Source organism: Dunckerocampus dactyliophorus, chromosome 13, assembly GCF_027744805.1.
Source record: "Dunckerocampus dactyliophorus isolate RoL2022-P2 chromosome 13, RoL_Ddac_1.1, whole genome shotgun sequence".
Classification (NCBI taxonomy): Eukaryota; Metazoa; Chordata; class Actinopteri; order Syngnathiformes; family Syngnathidae; genus Dunckerocampus; species Dunckerocampus dactyliophorus.
In genome coordinates, this window is record NC_072831.1 from 2937944 (window position 1) to 2958523 (window position 20580).

At 42.8% G+C, this 20580-nt stretch overlaps 1 protein-coding gene across 1 annotated transcript in view; it reads left to right on the forward strand.

Moving 5' to 3' along the window:
• atp6v1ba (ATPase, H+ transporting, lysosomal, V1 subunit B, member a) overlaps positions 1–20580 on the forward strand; it is a 57852-nt gene that overhangs the window by 27212 nt on the left and 10060 nt on the right. Inside the window, exons 4-10 of the mRNA XM_054795744.1 lie at positions 19–112; positions 421–498; positions 6952–7091; positions 13786–13887; positions 16000–16097; positions 16179–16302; positions 19054–19204. Of these exons, the coding sequence (XP_054651719.1) occupies positions 19–112; positions 421–498; positions 6952–7091; positions 13786–13887; positions 16000–16097; positions 16179–16302; positions 19054–19204 (787 nt within the window). The remainder of the gene's footprint in view (positions 1–18; positions 113–420; positions 499–6951; positions 7092–13785; positions 13888–15999; positions 16098–16178; positions 16303–19053; positions 19205–20580) is intronic.

Here is a 20580-nt window from a genome sequence, read left to right on the forward strand (position 1 = left end):
TGTTCTGTGTGGGTTCAGGTGTTCGAGGGGACGTCAGGCATTGATGCCAAGAAGACGGCGTGTGAGTTCACCGGGGACATCCTGCGTACGCCAGTCTCGGAGGATATGCTTGGTATGACCACGCTGCATCACCACGCTTTCTATTGAATCTATTATCCATTTAACTGACACAATACATAACTGCACCATGAGAGCCATTTCAATTGGGTGTTCTTGTGCTTTTACAGCTGCTGATTAAACAGTGACAGCAAAACAATACTATGTCTGCCTTTTTAACTTGTTTTGGCCCAGTAATTCCTCTATAGTCCATGAATTCAGTTGCTTGTACTTGTTAGTCTAGGTAATACCAGAGTGACTCTCATCTGTTTAGAGAATGACATGAAAAAAAATACATGAGCTGATCAGTCTGTTCTCTTTCAGGGCGAGTGTTCAATGGCTCAGGCAAACCCATCGACCGTGGACCCAGTGTTTTGGCTGAGGACTATCTGGATATCATGGGTACCTCTTTTTGTAACCTGTCTGGTGTTTCAGCTCGTTCAAATCCCTCCACTTCAAAATTAGACACCTAATCAATACAATGAATAGGAATTCAGGGAATGATTAAGAAGTGGGTGATGCTCGTACATGACGCCACAGGAGTCGCAAAGCTGCCAAAACATGCCATAAAACCTATCTGCAGGTTAGCACGTTAAAAAGCTTTAACTTGATACGACATTTGAAGAACAAACACTTGACAGAGTATGGTGAGGTTTGGAGGCTCACGATGTGATCATCAGTCAAACAGCAGCCCACCTATGTGCTACCTGGAAGGTCTGCTACAGCTCCACTAATGTACTCTCACATCCAAAGTCTCCTGAAAGGAGGCGTTGCATCCTCTGGAAGTTTCACCAGTGATTTATAGTGGTGTGAAAAAGTGTTTGCCCCCTTCCTGTTTTATTTTTTTGCACGTTTGTCACACTTAAATGTTTCAGATCATCAAACAAATTAAAATGTTGGTCAGTGACAACACAACTGAACACAAAATGTAGTTTTTAAATGAAACTTTTTATTATCAAGGGAGGAAAAAAAATCCAAAGCTACATGATCCTGTGTGGTAATATGTACCCCGCCTCTCGCCCAAAGTTGACCCCTAAACCTAATAACTGGTTGGTCCTCCCTTAGCAGCAACAACTGCAGTCAAGCGTTTGTGATGACTTGCAATGAGTCTCTTACAGCGCTGTGGAGGAATTTTGCAGAATTGTTGTCATTCAGCCACATTGGAGGGTTTTCCAGCATGAAGCGCCTTTTTAAGGTCATGCATCTCAATAGGATTCAGGTCAGGACTTGGACTAGGCCACTCCAAAGTCTTCATCCATTCAGAGGTGGACTTGCTGGTGTGTTTTGGATCATTGTCCTGCTGCAGAACCCAGGTTGGTTTCAGCTTGAGCTTGAGGTTATTTAAATTTGTTTGATCATCTGAAACATTTAAGTGTGACAAACATGCAAAACGTCTTTTTTTGCTCAGATCCTGCACGTCGTCAGTGGGCATTGTAAAACGGTCCTTACGTTAAACCAGTGAAATACAACACGGTGAAAATATACTCATCCAGCCTGATTCATGCACACACACACACACACACACACACACACACACAAAGCTGAATTAGCAAACTAAGCGAACTCCACTAGCTTCCATTCACGCTCCGTAACGCAGGACTTTCCTAGGTTTTTCGCCGCAGTTTCGACATGTTTAGTCGTGTTTGTGCGGTCCCTATTATAAGCAACCAGAGCGGCACTTCCCGTGCGAGCTCCCTACACCATCACACAGCAGTCCGGGCACAGTGAGGAGGAACTACCGCTGTAGCTACGGAGCCGAATGCCCGACGTGAAGTAACTTCACCGCAGACATGTCTGCATGGTGGTGTTGCATTTTGTTCTTCTTGCGGTTGGCGGGAGTTGAGTGGCAACCACTTTTGAGGCGCTTTACTGCACCTACCATGTTGGAGTGTGGCTCAGAGTTGCAAACGTGATACGGCAATCAGATCGGCCTGATCTTGTGGCGGAAACCGATATCCAATTTTCACAAATACAGCAGATCGTCAGCCGATCCCGATCCTGAGGATCGGCTCGGGACATTCCTATTCATTAATTGTGATCTTTTTTTTGTAATTACCTATTTTTTGGGTCCTCAGGCAGTTGGGGGACCTTGGACTTGGCCTGACTTTTCCCCTTTATACGGCACCCCTGTCTAATAGCATCATAAATAAATGTAAACATTTATAATTAATCCGTGTGATTGTTATTGGCTGATTTCACTCAAGGAAGATCAGTATCAGAATCGGCGGCATAAAACCCTGATAGGAGCATGCCTAGTTTTGATGATATGTAGTATTGTACACTAGTCAGTAGGTGTCAGTAATGTTACTGTAATGTTGGCTGAGATACACAAGCACCAGGCTTGATGGGTGAAACAACAAGCTTTTATTACAGCTTTGAATCATCTCACAACAGCCACAGTGATCCCTAATAAAAATCACGATTAAATACACGGGCTACTGTTGCGGCCATAACACACACCAACGCCACTTCCTGTCCGCCCCACACTCAGTTCCCCTTCTAGCACCGGAACACACTTACAGCAACACACACACTAGCACAAATCATCCTTATGTCTAAGATGTCTTTTTTCTCAACTATATTGGGTAATAGGAGTATCAAGGTGATTATAGGGGTGTTATTTCATGTCTAGAGGGCTCTAATGTTCAAAAAGCGTATTTAGAAGGTCGTTAACAGGTTTTCTATGTTGTATATGTCTTATTTTCTCTTGTTATGTCTACTATATTGGGTAATAGGAGTATCAAGGTGACTATAGGGTTGTTATTTCATGTCTAGAGGGCTCTAATGTTAAAGTTTATTTAGAAGGTGCTAAACAGGTGTTCTATGCTCAATGAAAATATTCCATTTATAAATAAGGAATCCTACTTTGCAGTAATTCACTTTCCACAGGTGAGTGTGGAACCAATTAACCGCCAATAAACGAGGGGTTACTGTGGTGAAACTATTAGGAAAGATACATATGATACCACCGAGGGCATATTGTAGATATGTTGATTTGTAGCCGTGTACACCAAGTGGAGATGCCTGCTTTAGGACTTTCCATGGTTGGTGACAAAGAAAAGTTAAAATGTAATGTACAGTGGAACCCCTTTAATTTGATCCTGTTCGTGTTGACAAACCGTGTAAGTCGACCAAGTCATCAAGCCCTGGTCAGTAGGTGTCAGTAATGTTACTGTAATGTTGGCTGAGATACACAAGCACCAGGCTTGATGGGTGAAACAACAAGCTTTTATTACAGCTTTGAATCATCTCACAACAGCCACAGTGATCCCTAATAAAAATCACGATTAAATACACGGGCTACTGTTGCGGCCATAACACACACCGACGTCACTTCCTGTCCGCCCCACACTCAGTTCCCCTTCTAGCACCGGAACACACTTAAAGCAACACACACTAGCACAAATCATCCTTATGTCTAAGATGTCTTTTTTCTCTACTATATTGGGTAATAGGAGTATCAAGGTGATTATAGGGGTGTTATTTCATGTCTAGAGGGCTCTAATGTTTAAAAAGCGTATTTAGAAGGTCGTTAACAGGTTTTCTATGTCGTATATGTCTTATTTTCTCTTGTTATGTCTACTATATTGGGTAATAGGAGTATCAAGGTGACTATAGGGTTGTTATTGCATGTCTAGAGGGCTCTAATGTTAAAGTTTATTTAGAAGGTGCTAAACAGGTGTTCTATGCTCAATGAAAATATTCCATTTATAAATAAGGAATCCTACTTTGCAGTAATTCACTTTCCACAGGTGGGTGTGGAACCAATAACCGCCAATAAACCAGGGGTTACTGTGGTGAAACTATTAGGAAAGATACATTTGATTCCACCGAGGCCATATTGTACACATGTTGACTTGTAGCCGTGTACACCAAGTGGAGATGCCTGCTTTAGGACTTTCCATGGTTGGTGACAAAGAAAAGTTAAAATGTAATGTACAGTGGAACCCCTTTAATTTGATCCTGTTCGTGTTGACAAACCGTGTAAGTCGACCAAGTCATCAAGCCCTGGTCCAGCATGTTCCTATTATTACTAACACGTGCTCGCTTAAGGTGACGTTGACATATACAGTATGGACATAAAATGTGATTTTTAGGTTTTGTAGTATTGGTAACTTTGTCATTATAGCTCGTGTGTTTTTGCCAAAGCAGACTTGAGGTTTATGTGAAAATCAATAAAAAGCAAATGAAGACGGGTGGGAGGGGCACAGGAACTTACCTTCAAAGCTTTGGAATAAGACCAAATACCATTTCGTCTTTGGTGGTGGACTTCTCACACGTTCTTTCATTCCCTTTTCCACAACTAACATATTGCACACATTTATTTACATTTCACACAAATGGAGGAAACGGGTGTCAACACACTAAAATCCTGTATGATCAACCGTTCTCTTTACAGTATGTCACAAGTTGACAACCACTTATGTCAACGCGAGTCAGCCAATCCAAGGAATGCGGACTTAAACGGGTTCTACCGTAGTTGTAATGTACTTCCAATGTACTTGTGGTTCTAAACATGACACATGCACGGTTTGACTTTCCATCTGCTGGCTTACATAAGCTTTAAAAATTGGCTTTCTGACCTACTGCATATCCAGCACAACATTCCCCACACCGATATCAACCAATACCGATACTGGCAGCAGCTCTTTCCTCAAACTGTTGTCGTAGTGTTGTTTTTGGCAGCCATTTTAGTCGTAGTCTTTTGGGCGAAAAGGCCTCTTGTTTTAGTCACATTATAGTCATTTCTATATGTCATAGTTTTAGTCTAGATGTTGTCGACTAAAAACCAAAAAAATGAACTTTTAGTTGATGAAAACTAAAAATGTTTTAGTCTGGTTTTAGTGAAAATAAAATAAAAAATATATATAATTTATGTCAAGTATTGAAAATTGGATGAGGAAAAAGAGGGTACACAAAGACTCTACAGGTGAATACAAAATCAAGTGTAGGTATATCATAAAAAACATAATACCCACCCAAGAGGCAGAAATGTCATGCATTTTTTACGTCTGATAGATTAGGGGCCTCACTTTTAAAATTGCGTGGAAATCTGACTTAAAAGTCTCGTACGCCAGAAACCCAAAATGTGAGTCCAAATGTCCAAATGTGCGTATGCGACTCCACCCCACGTCACGCCCCCCATAAATGGTCAATGCAGCTACTGTACGCAGCGGCCAGGGGTGGGCGTGGCCACGCCACTGGCCATGTAGACATTCCAGGTATCAACTTATTGGCAGTGGCTCATGAATAATGACTCTTGATTGCATTTGGCTCAGTTCTTCTGAATCATGGCTGCTGAGAAGCCAAAGCCGAACAAGCGGAACTTCACCGAAACTGAGGAACGGTGGAACGCCAGTGGAACGGGGCCCAGAACTAGGGTCGCAGGTATGCTGGAGCCTATCCCAGCTGACTTCAGGCAAGAGGCGGGGGGACTGGTCGCCAGACAAACAACCAACTGTCCAAAGAATGCGAGAAACGGAGCACTGCGGACATATTAGCTCTGTCTTATAAACTTAATCCCTAAAATTATTTAATTGACAACCTGATGTTTATCATTAATATTAATAGAACACATAATATTATCATGATTTTGAAATAAAATGAAGTATTCAAGCACTGCATTGTGTTTTTTATTTGTTTTAGTGGAGATACTATACGCTGGTGCGTAACGGTGTTTATGATAAATGACAAATAATATCCATCAGTGTCATGTCAAATGACAACACTTTCCACAAATGTTTTAAGTCGATAACGGCGTGATGTTTTCATGCAATGATGGATAAATCTTTACTGGCTTCCATTGCTTGTTTATTTCAAACGTATCATTTCACTTCACCACTTAAAATGTGCGTCACCTTTTTGCCATGTCTCCAAAAAGTGCATACACCAGCTGCAAAGGTGGCGTAGCGGTGTGTGCGCATTCTCACATCAGGTTGTGTTTTTATAAGTACCATATTTTGCGTGGAAAACGGTGTATGGATCTTTTTGGCCTTATTTTGTACGTATGCAAGCTTAGTAGATGAGGCCCCAGGGGACCCAACCACCAGGATGTGGGAAACTTTCAGGTGCAATGATTAAAAAAAATACACGTAAAAATATATTTGTAAATAACGACATCAAATTTTATAATTTTGGAAATACAGGCCATTATTTTATTTCTAAAATAATACACAGTTAAAAATCCCATTGTTTTTGCATGTTTCTGTTAGTTGAGAGCGGCGACCGGTCCCACATTACTTGAACGCACCATGTAACGTTGTCCCACACTGCACAGATAGACTACTATACTGTATTTTTACCCGTTTTCTTTCACCTCATATTTGCTCCCAAATGCTGATACTATGTGGGAATGCAATAAGGGTAAGATTTGATGACCTTTGTGGGTGCTAATATGCATATTTGTTGGTGCACAACCTCAAGTTAATTCATGCTAGCACACACATCAAACAGCGAGGTTATAGTCTTCCAGGTTATAGGGATTTGTGGGAACACGAGCCGGTCCGTGGGTGAAAAAAGGTTGGGTACAACTGTAATAGACCACCCACTAACATTTTCGTCCAGTCTCGTCTTGTCAACGAAAACGCACACTTGACTCGTCACGTTTTACTCATCAAAGAGCCGTGTTTGGCTTGTCACCGTCTCCTTTTCGGGGTGAAAGAAATTATTTCGCCGTCATCCTCATTAATTAACTCTTGATGCTTGTTTTACTGTGGTGTGTATTGACTGCACATTATGATGTAATAACGCTGTAAAATGTGTCATCTACATCCATGTTTGATGTGGGCGCCCTTGCTTCCGTGTGTGAGGAGCGTAAAGCAAAAGCTGAAAGCGTGTGTTTGTTTTGTTGTCCAGGTCAGCCCATCAATCCCCAGTGCCGCATCTACCCAGAGGAAATGATCCAGACTGGCATCTCGGCTATTGATGGCATGAACAGTATCGCCAGAGGACAGAAGATCCCAATTTTCTCTGCTGCTGGGCTGCCCCACAATGAAGTGAGACCAACAATATATTTGATACGTTTACATAATAGCATATACCACTTTTTAGTAGGGGTGTCACGAGACACCCAACTTATGAGACGAGACGATTTTTCCTCCTAATTTCTACTACATTACCTTACATTGCTCCTCATGAGGCTCCTGTGCTGCATTGTGCGTGTGTATGCTAACAGCCCCGCCACCCCCCACAGAAGCAAAGAGACTGCATGACTGACAAGAGGTCTCACCCTGTTGTTCTATGAAGCATGTATGTGCGGAACCAATGCTCAGAGTGAACCATCTTCCTGCCTGTTTGGAGGCGAGAGACGAGGAAAACAGACACGCATGCACATGGCAATGTGTGGAGGCCGGCAAAATTATCCACTTAACTTTTATTTACAGTGAGATTAATTCATTCATTTATTATCTTGAGACATTTTTTCCTGAATGACAAATTTTGTCATATTTTAATCTCGTGAGATCTTGTGACACCCCTACTTGTTAGGCCAGAGGTGTCAAAATGAGTCCAGGGGTTAGCTTTTTGACCTCAGTGTTTTATCTTTTCCTGATTGAAATGACCCTGGAGCCATTCAAATGTTTACACTGTTGGTCTGATTCTTATTCAATAACCAAATCAACTCCACTTACACTTTCACAAGCTAAAACCACATATTGACTGATTTAACCTTTTAGCAAAAGAAACGTAGAAGTTAAATCCAATTCATCTGTTCCACACAGCCACAAATGAAACAAAAAGTTAACTTTTTGTGGAATTTTGCCCATCATCCACAATCCCTATGACATGCATGCGTAAAAACACGACATCACTCGCATTTCCGTGTGTTTACGCGAGTAAAGATTACAGCAGAGGGTGCTCTAGTCATGTGCAATGCCATTGATTTCATTTCTGATTCGATCGTGAAATTCAGGCTGGTATCGGTGATGCATACTCCCTTTAACCCCTTTGTGGCAATTTCAAGGATTTTATGCAACGGGAGTCAATATTTTCTCCACCAAATGATTCTATGTAGGGAGTAAAGAAGAAAGAGGGCAAGAATTTTGGCTATGGCAGTTTCTGAGACATCTTGCTGCCACGTCTGTTCCAAAGTGCGTGTGGTGGATGTCTGAGGCAGGAGTGGTGAGAGATGACGAGTGTTGCTTCACTAACACCTCTTAAAAGTAATTTTTGGATGAGATGAACTTTTGCCTACGTCGGTGAGTACCTTTATCCAAGTCTTGCATGATAAACAAGGGATGAGACGCCGCACAAACTGGAGACGGACATTCACCAGCACGTCAGTCAGTGTGTCTGCCGGGCAACTAATAGATATTTTAATTGGTTCGGCTTTCAAAACTTTAAACAAATAAATCAAATAAAATAATATCCATCACCCAATAATATGGTACAGCTTCGTTTTACCAAACGGTTGGATACAAATACGCATACCGTTACAGCCTGACTGTCAAGGTTTCTTTATTATGGCATTAAAGCACAAATGCGGCTGTCATCTGTAATGTCATTCACACTTGCTAATGGCCCGATCAAAAGGGTCCCGACTGTAGAGTAGCTCCAACAAACATGACCCGTGTAGCCCTCCTAATGACCACCCACTTGTGGTGCCATCTGGATGGTGTGAAAACTGGCTGGTTATTTCATTAAGCGCATGTCACACAGGTCATTCATGTGGGGGTTTGTCTGTGCACCAGGTGCCTCGTCCCAGGGTGCACGGAGGGGTCAGGCAGGATCAACACACATTAAGTGAAAAGCCTGAAATTCCAATTCGCTCGTGCTACTCTTTTTGCAGGCTGCTTACTTTTGACTTTCTACACCAGTAGACTCAAACTGCTGCCCAATTGCTAAATACAACTATCAATTGACTTGCATTCCTGTTTTTCGAAGATATGTTAAGAAAAATCATCAATGTAATATTCAATATCTGTCACGATAATCAATAAATCAATTAACTGCACGATAAATAAAAGCAAACTTGATAATTTTGCCAGCCTTAATAAATTGACCTGTGCACTTTTTTTCCTCTCGATCATGACGATAGAGGGAAAAAAAGTTATCCTCCCATTCTGTGTGTAAGTGGTACATTTTTAGCTTTTTCCTTTGTCCCTCTTTTCCACTCTGTTTGAAAACCTTTAAGTTTAGAATAAATAAATTGGAGACTAACCAGTTAGCATGGTGGCATACTATGTTTTAAGAAGGCTCTTGTGTCTCCGCAGGGATCCCGTAGCCTGCAGTTGAGCAAAGGTCACTATAGGGGTTGTATTTCATGTCTACAAGGCTTTAATAATGTTAACTTGTATTTCGAAGGTCATAAAAAGGTTTTCTGTGCTCTACCAAAATATTCCAGTTATTAATATTGAATTGTACTTTGCAGAAATTCAACTATTGCTGTGCGTGCGTGCGTGCTTGCGTGCATGCATATACATACTGTGCATAATGTAACTGGTCAACTTTAAAAGTTCACAGGTAATCAAAGTAGTTGATATTATCCAATAATTTGCACCTCTCTAGTAGGGAAAGAGCCTGAGCCGGTGCAGAGGTTGAGAAGTTCCAGCTAGATGTAGTCGGACTGACCTCAACGCACAGCAAGGGCTCTGGAACCAGTCCTCTTGAGAGGGGAAGGACTTTGTTCCACTCTGGCGTTTCAAGCAGGGAGAGGCGATGGCCATGGGTGGCAGTTCTTGTTGTGGCCTGTATGTTGGAGTTTAACTCGGTGAACGAGAGGGTAGTTTCCCTCCGCCTTCGAGTGGGGGGACGGGTCCTGACTGTTGTTTGTGCTTATGCGCCAAACAGCAGTTCAGATTACCCACCCTTTTTGGAGTCTCTAGAGGGAGTACTGGAGAGTGCTCCTTCAGAGGATTCTCTTGTTCTGCTGGGGGATGTCAACGCTCACGTTGGCAGCGACAGTGAGACCTGGAGAGGCGCGATTACGAGGAACGGCCCCCCTGATCTGAACCTGTGCGGTGCTTTGTTCTTGTACTTCTGTGCTCATCACAGATTGCTGATTGCTGATCGGAGTTGGGACCGTAACGTGGTTGGTGCCTGTCGGTAATCCCAGAACCCCTTGGTGGACACCAGTGGTGAGGGATGCTGTCCAGCTGAAAAAGGAGTCCTATCGGGCCTTTTTGGCTCATGGGACTCCAGAACCAGCTAAAAGGGAACGGCAGGCCAAGTGGTCTGCAGCTCTGGCAGTCACTGAGGCAAAATCTCGGACATGGAAGAAGTTCGGACAAGCCATGGAGAACGACTTCCGTACGGCTTCGAAGAGGTTCTGGACTACCATCCGGCGTCTCAGGAGGGGGAAGCAGTGCACAGTCAACACCTTGTATAGTGGGGGTGGTTCGCTGCTGACCTCAACTCGGGATGTTGTGGATCGGTGGAAAGAATACTTCGAAGACCACCTCAATCCCACCGACACGTCTTCCCATGAGGAAGCAGAGCCTGGGGACTCCACGGTGGGCTATCCTATCTCTGGGGCTGAGGTTGCCAAGTGGTTCTCGGGAGGAGGGCCCCAAGGGTGGATGAGATCCGGCCGGAGTTCCGTAAGGCCCTGGATGCTGTCGGCGTGTCTTGGGTGACACGACTGTGCATCATTGCTTGGACATCGAGGGCAGTACTTCTGGATTGGCAGACCGGGGTGGTGGTCCCCCTTTTTAAGAAAAGGGAACCGGAGGGTGTGTTTCAACTATCATGGAATCACACTTTTCAGCCTCCCTGTTAAGGTCTTTTCAGGGGTTCTGGAGAGGATGATCCGCCGGATAGTTGAATCTCAGATTCAGGAGGAGCAGTGTGGTTTTCGTCCTGGTCGTGGAACTGTGCATGGGAGTTTGCCCAACCAGTCTACAGTACATGTGTTTTGTGGACTTGGAGAAGGCATTCGCCCGTGTTCCACAGGAATTCTGTGGGGAGTACTTCGGGAGTATGGGGTATCGGACCAGCTAATTCAGGCTGTTCGTTACCTGTGTCACCGGTGTCAGAGTTTGGTTCGCATTGCCGACAATAAATCGGAGGGTTGGACTCCGCCAGAGCTGACCTTTGTCACCGATTCTGTTCAATATTTTTATGGACAAAATTTCTAGGCACAGCCAGGGCGTTGAGGGGTTCCGGTTTGGTGGCTGCAGGATTGAGTCTCTGCTTTTTGCAGATGATCTGGTCCTGCTGGCTTCGAGCCGTGAGCTTCAACTTTCACTGGATTGGTTCGCAGCCGAGTGCGGAGCGGCTGAGATGAGAATCAGCACCTCCAAGTCAGAGTCCATGGTTCCCGCCCGGAAAAGGGTGGAGTGCCATGTCCAGGTCGGGAATGAGATCCTGCCCCAAGTGGCGGAGTTTAGGTACCTCGAGGCCTTGTTTAGGAGTGAGGGAAGGCTGGAACGCGAGGTCAACAAGCAAATTGGTGCGGCGTCTGCAGTGATGCGGACTCTACATCGGTCCGTTGTGGTGAAGAGGGAGCTGAGCCGAAAGGCAAAGCTCTCAACACCGGTCGATCTATGTTCCTCCCCTCACCTATCGTCATGAGCTTTGAAAGAACAAGATCGCAGGTACAAGCGGCCGAAATGAATTTTCTCCGTAGGGTGGCTGGGCTCTCCATTAGAGATAAAGTGAGAAGCACTGTCATCTGTGAGAAACTCGGAGTAGAACCGCTATTCCTCCGCATTGGGAGGCGCCAGATGAGGTGGCTAGGGCATCTGGTCAGGATGCCTCCCTGACGCCTCCCTCGGGAGGTGTTAATGGCAAGTCCGACTGGTGGAAGGCCTCGGGGAACCGACTGTGACCCGATCTCGGATAAGCGGTAGAAGATGGATGGATGGATGATCGCGTTTTGTCCACAGTGAATTTGTAATTAATCCCAATTTATAGCAGATAGAAGTTTTTGTCTGTAATAAGTGTAACTTTTGAAAGATCATTTAAAGTTTTGAATACGCCTATCAACATGAGACTGGTTGATATGTTTGCTGTATGCAATTTTTTGTTTATAAAACAGCTCAACACAAAATGGGGCTCAGTAGGTAAAAAAACAAATCCAATGTACAAGGATACATTGGTAAGGTAAAGTCTCTTTTCGCAAATCATCTCACTAAATACAATTGTGAAATGAAGGTTTGCAAAAACGCCCACCAACTAAGTGAAATGATAACGGGTTTTTAATATATTGATAATATATTGATAATATATATCTTCTTACACAAAATAGAGAGCTCATGATCAGTCAGTATTTTACAGAAGTAGGACTACACCCATATACTGTAGTACAGCCAGGCTATTGATTACACCTCGCTTCCATATACTTCTTTACACGCATACACACTTTATCACACTTTTCTTCATGCAAAAGTTGCAAGTCATTTGTCAGCTTTGACAAACACAGCAGGTCAAGCACAAACGCTAATAAGCAACAATAGTAACACTAATAAATTCCCTCACGAGCCTTTACTGCCATCTCATCGAGCGCTGTGTGTGCACTCGCTTATTACGTCTGCCTTTGTCACATTGACACAAGCCCCACAAATAGCTGTCCTCAGCTGTGCCTGCCACTAACTAGAAGCTCGTAACCCTCTGGCATTTGAGAGGCAAAGTAGTCCGTGACAAGTCAACTCAAAGCGACAGTAGTAAATAACGGACGGTAATCTCATTATCACCAAGCAGCAACATAACTACCGTCGACTCACACAGCATTGAAACCTCACTTCCTGCTCAGTGCAAAATAAAAGTATGGCAGTATTAATTTGGATTCTACGACAGGAACTAGGCCTGTCACGATAACAAATTTTGCTGGTCGATAATTGTGCTACAAATTAGCGTCACTAATTGATACTATCGGCAACATTTTTTGAGACAATTTTTTCATTAATAATTGTCGTGAAAGGTGCAATCCACATTTGACTACATGGTACTCAAGTACAATGTACCTTGTGTGAGCCACATTAGCTTGACAGAGAAGTTCCCTGTATCATACAGGTAACTTCTGAGCCCTTTTTTTCATTAATTATATAGCATATATAATATAGCATATAGCTTGTCACGATAACAAATTTGTACTGTCTGTCAAATATTTGTAACATTTTCCAAAATGTTGGCTTTTCAACTGTATTGAAGCTGCTTACCTATGTTCTACATTCTGATTACTAAAGAACGGAAAAAGGTAGAAACAAACTTATTTTTTCTGATGAAAGACGGGAGTCTAATCTTTCTTTGAGACGGTTCCATGTTTATGTAGCCATAGGACACAATATTCTGTGTGCCTTTAAAGTCCAAATGGCCGGTACTGAAGGGGTTGTCTTTTGAAAAATGGCTGGGATTGAATGAGTTAATAAATTAATTAAACGTCTTGTATTCTTTATGCTGTGATATTAAATACACTACTTTTGTCGACAAAGTATCCGTTTTGTCGATACCATCCTGAATTTTACTCGGTATCAAATGGGAAACGAAAACAGCCATGTCGCACTTCACCAGTGAAAACACAAGAATTTAAATGAAAATATGGAGGAAAAGCATGTCAGCAAATCTTGATTGTCATGATTATTATGTCTGTGGAAAGCCACAAGTAAATGTGCAAGCAATGGCTAGTTTTGCTTTGGGTTTGGGCTGTGTGGACAAGCGCTTATGTGGAGGTGAGTCAGCCAGTTCCAGGGGTGTGGGCGTACAGGAGCTGCACTGTATCAGTGTTGCCATAAACACGTTGACTTTCTTCCTCAGATTGCAGCCCAGATCTGTCGCCAAGCCGGCCTGGTGCAGAAGTCCAAGGATGTGATGGACTACAGCTCGGACAACTTTGCCATTGTGTTCGCTGCCATGGGGGTAAGCATGGAAACTCTAGCATTCACCTGACATGTTTTCCATCAAGCACATCTGTCTTGCTAATCCACCTCTTAACCCTGACGTGACAACCCTTACCTCCTTTATTCATGAGGTGATTTAACCTTTAAAGTCGCTCTTGTTACTTCTGCACCTCTGAGCATATCCTCCCGCCTTGGAGAGGTTACTAATTCAAGAGCCCCTTAACACTGTCATCCTGCCAGTATCAAATTCCCTCCCCTAAGCTGTCCGCCTATTGTGACAGGTTGACCTTTACCAATTTGCTTCACTTTTTCAGTACTTCCATCCCCCACTTCCACGCTAAAACAAGTCACTTCCCATTGTGATGATTCCAGGAAATTATGTCACAAGCTTTTTGTACATGTTACGCTCTGTAGGGGAAACCTATAATAATATAATTATATAATTAGTTTTACTTTTATTTGTTTATTGCCCAAAATAAAAAGTATATCAAAGTTACGAACAATTTGGTCATAATCCATCAGAAGCAGATACAGCAATCCTTCATTTATCACGGTTAATTGCTTCCATACCCGACTGTGATAAGTGAATGTCCGCTAAGGAGAATTCCTTACTTAGAAATTGAAGACATTGGTAGTTGGAGCATAGAAAACCAGTTTACAACCTTCTAAATACACTTTTTGACATTATTAGAGCCCTGTAAACACGAAATAACACCCCTATAGTCACCTTTACACTCCTATTATCCAATATAGTAGACAGAATAACACAAAATGATCCATATTATTCTGTTTAAGACCTTCTAAATACACTTTTCAACATTGGAGCCCTCTAGACATGAAATAACACCTCATAGTCACCTTTACACTCCCATTACCCAATATAGCAGGTGGATGAATTCTGACTTCTGAATAGGGGTGTCACAAGACGAGACGATACACGAGATTGGGTCCAGGCCAACGAGACGCGATTTTAACATTTATTCTAAGAATAGTACAATTAAAAAATGACTGGACTGAAACTTTGTTTAACCACGTGTATTGTCCAACAAATTGACACTAAACAATATTATTGTCAACAATTTTTTGAGAAAAAAGAAACCACTAATGTTATGATATATAATAATTATGGATGTCGGATAATGTCGGTCTACCGATATTGACTGTTAACATGCTAACATTAGCATGAAAACACCTAGCGTGATAGTGCTAAGTGTCTGCTTAAGTTCAAATTCATCAAAATTGTGAAAAAAATGCAAGAATGTTCATGTTAGCATGCTAGCAATGCTGACATGTTAACATTAGCATGTTAACATCTAGCATGATAATGCCAAGTATTCATATAAGTGTCTGCCCATGAATATGGCTAAAAATGCTAGTATGCTATTATTAGCATGCCAGTAATGTTAACATGGTAACGTTAGTATGCTAATACTTAGCATGATAGTGGTAAGTGTTAATATATGTGTCTACCCAGGAAAATAGCAAAATAATGCTAGTATGCTAACGGTAAAATTCTATCAATGCTAGCATGTTAACATCAGCATGTTAGCACCTGGCATGATAGCGCAATGTACTGGGAAGACTAAATGTCCTGAAAAGTGGTCAGACCATTTTTTTTGTGGCGTTGTATGAACAATTGCCAACAATGGTCCTATGTCATGTAATGTTAAAGAATTCCATTTAAAAATTCCTGGATCCATACGGTGATCCGGATCATCCCCAAAATTTAAGCTGTTCTTCCATATCCAATTTCCGACAATTCCTGAAAATTTTCATCCAAATCCATTCAGAACTTTTCAAGATATTTTGAACACAAACAAACATGCTGGCAAAAACATAACCTCTGCTTGGCGCTTGTGCTTGTCGCAGCGCTTGACGGAGGAAAAATGTTTCCTGTAATATTTGTCAATGTTTTGTACATTGATCTTTGGACCCTTACTGATTTTGAACGGTCGTCACGGATCCAATCAGCATAAACTCCTCACAAGCTGACTGATGCTCTTTGTTTTAAACTTGCAACATCGAGGTTGAAAAGGGTGTGTGCTTTGTTTTAGGTTTGATCAGAATGACTCAAAGTGCATGTGGAATGGAGCCCTGTTGTTGACGTTGTGTTTTTCCACTCGCCCCACAGGTCAACATGGAAACTGCTCGTTTCTTCAAGTCTGACTTTGAGGAAAATGGCTCGATGGATAACGTTTGCCTGTTCTTAAACCTGGCCAATGATCCCACGTAAGATGCAGTCCCACTTGATCAGCTTTTCTAACTGCGTATTCGTTACCAAAAACAACACTCTTTTCTCTTACCAATCAGGATTGAACGAATCATTACACCTCGCCTTGCACTGACGACAGCAGAGTACCTGGCCTACCAGTGTGAGAAACACGTCCTGGTCATTCTCACCGATATGAGCTCTTACGCTGAGGCTCTGAGAGAGGTAACACACCTTTTCAGCACCTTGTAGACCAAGTTAGCCTCAAACAGCTTTCTGTTTCTGGTCTGTGTCGTATGTATCCTGCTAACTAACCAGTTGATGCATATTCCACACATACCATGCAGATTAAGTGTGTAGTTACTGTGTATTATTCTTTGTAAATACACTTGGTCAGGAAGGGAATGTCTCGAGCGGGGGTCACCAACCTATCTTTGAGACTTTACTGGTCGATCGTGCAAGTTTTAGAAAAAAAAAAAAAATTATTACATCAGTGCTCTCCCCTCCCCTAGCGCGACCGACAAAGATCCACAAAAGTAGGGGTGGCCAAAGTTCGGCCCAGGGCCCATCTCCGGACCGTGGCTCATTTGTCATTGCATCACTTCAGAAACAAAATCAAACGTAAAAAAAACAGCATCAGTGGCTAAAGTAGAGCAAAAGGCACAATGAGGAAAAAGCTGAAATTTTGACACCAACAACCAATAATAACACAAAGCTTTGTATTTAAGACTACATAAAGCTTTAAATATCTAGCACTTTTTGTATGCAATAAATAATTCAATATTTATGTATAATTTCAATATACATATTTAAATTACTGACCAGAGATCCTGGGCTCAAAAAGGTTGGTGACCACTGGTCTAGAGGGCTCTAATAACGTTAAAAAGCATACTTTGAAGACGGTAAACAGGTTGTCTGTGTAACTATGAAAATATTCAAGTTATAAATAAGGAATCTGATGACTTATCGGGGTTGATTGTGGAACCACTTAACCGCCATAAACGAGGGCCGAAAGTCAGGACAACAATAAGTATTCAGTAGTAGTGCACAGGTAAAACTACCGTACATTCACATGCTTTTATAATGTCAAAAGGCACCACAGATAATTATGTGTAGTGCAAGTATGACCTCATACAGTCTTGTACGCCTTGCTGAAAGGGACAATAATGTGTGGGGGTTTTTTGTTGTTGGAAATACCTGAACGTAATTACTAGACACTTACCCTTAGGAGAAAAAGCTGCTGACCCACACACCCCCACCCCCTTCCCCTTATGCCTTCCCTGTCAAGCAGTTTCTTTGCTTGGCTTGTTCTAAGAAGTCAGGCCCTTGCGACTCACTCTTTTGTATGCCTGCTGTAATCCTTTTATATTGTACGCTTCTGGGTTAGTGTTTACCCTAACCTTGAACTGTGTACTCCTTACTCAACTAAGATGTGTGTTGCCTGAAGAGTGAACTTACAAAGAGCCTGGAGGACAATCATTGTTTAAAAAAAAAAAAAAAAACATCTATCTATACACATGTTAGCCTAGTCAACCCGTGCATGCATGAATAGGGATGAATAGGAATCCTGCTAAAATATCCTATTCATGCATGCAAAGGTTGAGTCTTCCATTGACGCAAGTGTTTAGCCCTCGCTCCAGCCATCAACCTGTGACTCCAAGCAGGAGTGTTTTGGATTTGCTTTCCTTCTTGCTCTGCATTCATTTGACTTTCCTTTTGTCATTTTGCCAACATAATGGCAACATTTGCAAGCAGTTGTTTGCCTCTTTGAAAGACTGCAAAGCAAAATTTGCCATCACTTGACTCTCCCAATACTTTTTTTTTTACTTGGATGTGATATAAAGCACACAAGAATGGAAAGAATGAATAAATACAACTGGGGAACGTAATTTGCTGGCTGAGATATCGCTAGGGTTAGGTATCGTTTACATCAGGGGTCTCCACGGCTCGCTCGGGAGCGACTAGTAGCTCACCAATGGGTCAAAATTGTCAAAATACATTATGCCTCTACAGTGAAACCTCAGTTTTTATTCTCCCTTGATGGTCCTGATGGCTTCCAAAGTTACTGTTATGAGAAGGAGATGACCTGAGATATTTTTCACACGGCACAGTGGAGGGGAGTCATCATGATCCTTCAGTTGAGCAATGGAGCTTCAGGTTGTGCAGGGGCATCAAACGGCAGCTGGCTATGTGGTGATGTTGCAGGGCGCATCCCTCATGCCTGAAGGCCCTCGTCTGTGTGGTAATGACTTTTTCAACAGGACAACCCTGCACTTCACAAGGGACTTCTTCCAGAGGAATAAGCTCACTCTTTTGGACCATCCTGCGTGTTCCGCTCATCTAAATCCAATGGAGAACATTTGGGGATGGATGGCAAGGGAAGTTTACAAAAATGGACATCAGTTCCAGACATTGGATGCCCTCCGTGAAGCCATCTTCACCACCTGGAGCAACATTCCCACTAGCTTCCTGGAAACACTGGCATCAAGCATGCCCAAACCCATTTTTCACCTCATTAACAAGAATGCCACAGCTACTAATTACTCACTCCTTTTTCCAATATTTTATTTCTATTTTATGGGTTTTTGTAGCTATGGTCTTCAACTTTTGATCAGCTGATGAAAAGCCTATTTCACTTTAATGCTTCTTTCAAACAAACTGCTCTTTTGTCTCACTCCCATGTCTTCTTTTTGCATTTTGAAGCTCTACTTAGAACCTCCTTAAGATCCAACAGTGAGAAGTGTACATTCTTAACATTTTCCGACTGCTCCTTACATTTTCAGGATGTATTGCTCTTATGTCTTTATTAAATATGCAAACTTTTTAAGTTGTGTGATCATGAACTACTTTTCTGATAGCAATGCCGTTTAGAGAAGCAGGGAGAAAGTCATTTGCAAAAGAAGACATGGTCTGCTTTTCCATTGGCAATTTGTCAGGAATGTTGTTTTCACTCAACACCCATTTGATCCCCTGTAGGTCTCTGCTGCCAGAGAGGAGGTGCCTGGACGTCGAGGTTTCCCAGGTTACATGTACACTGACTTGGCCACCATCTACGAACGTGCAGGCCGAGTGGAGGGCAGGAATGGCTCAATCACCCAAATCCCCATTCTCACCATGCCTAACGATGGTAAGTGCTGCAATCCTGCATTCGAAAGAGTGTCCATTACATGTGCTTAACTCAAACAGTGTGGAGTTTATTGCAGCTATTATACCATCCACTCTGCTTTTTGCAAGATTTTGGAGTCTGTCTGTGGACATTTTAACGTGTTGTGATATCAGACACTGATGTTAGATGGCCTGTTGTGTGTAAAAGTTGGCCTTTGTGTGATGAATCATTTCAAATGAGGTTATCTAATATTCATAATGATTGCAAGTTTCAGAGAAATGATAAGATTTTCATGAAATTACCTTGAGACACCATTGACAAGTTGACTGTCTCATTGTCACTCTTGTAAGATTACACTTAACACATTGAATTATCATAAATAGATGAATCACCATATTTGCACAATTGGCCATCATTCACTCTAGGAAAGAGGAATAATGTTGGGAGACTGAAAGTGAGTTAAAAAAAAAACATGAAAAGCACAACAAAATTGCTTTCTTTTGCTCTTTCTTTTTGTCTTTTTTTTTTTTTTTATGTCACAAGCCGGGGCTGCCTGTGAGTGCTTAGAGACGGAGGAGGGGCCTGCAGCAGCACCTACTGCTCATTGAGAAGATCCATTCGTGCTTTCATGTCAGTCTCTTTTAGAAACCATCTTTACATCTTTAGGTTGCGTTGGATCATGATTACGTTTTTCATCAAGATTTAAGATCCTCCTTCCTGAGCCACCACATTGTCGTGGTGGAGGAGTTTGTATGTCCCAATGATCCTAGGAGCTAAGTTGCCGGGTGCTTTCTTGCCCCTGGTAGGGTCACCCATGACAAACAGGTCCTCGGGGCTGGACCAGACAAAGAATGGCCCAGTGATGATAAGGAACAATGGACCCAGTTTTCCCTTGGCCGTACTTGGCTAACCGGGGTCCCATCTGGAGCCAGGCTTGGAGGCGGGGCACGATGGCAAGTGTCTGGTGGCCGGACCTGCAGCCATGGGGCCCAGTCGGGCATAGCCCGAAGAGGTAGCATGGGTGCCCCCTCTCATGAGCGCACCACTCGTGGGAGGGGCCAAAGAGGTTGGGTGTAGAGCGATCTGGGTGGTGGCCGAAGGCGGGAACCTTGGTGGTACAATACTCAGCTGCAAAAGCTAGCTCTTGTGATGTGGAATGTCACCTCTCTGGTGCGAAGGAGCCTGAGCTGGTGCGCGAGGTGGAGAAGCTCAAGCTAGATACTGTATAGTCGGACTCACCTCGATGCACGGCAAGAGCTCTGGAACCAGTCCTCTCAAGAGGTGCTGGACTTCATTCCACTCTGGTGTTGCCAGCAGTGAGAGGCGACAGGCAGGGTTGGCAATTGTTGTTGCCCCCCAGGTCCAAGCCTGTACGTTTAACCCGGTGAACGAGAGGG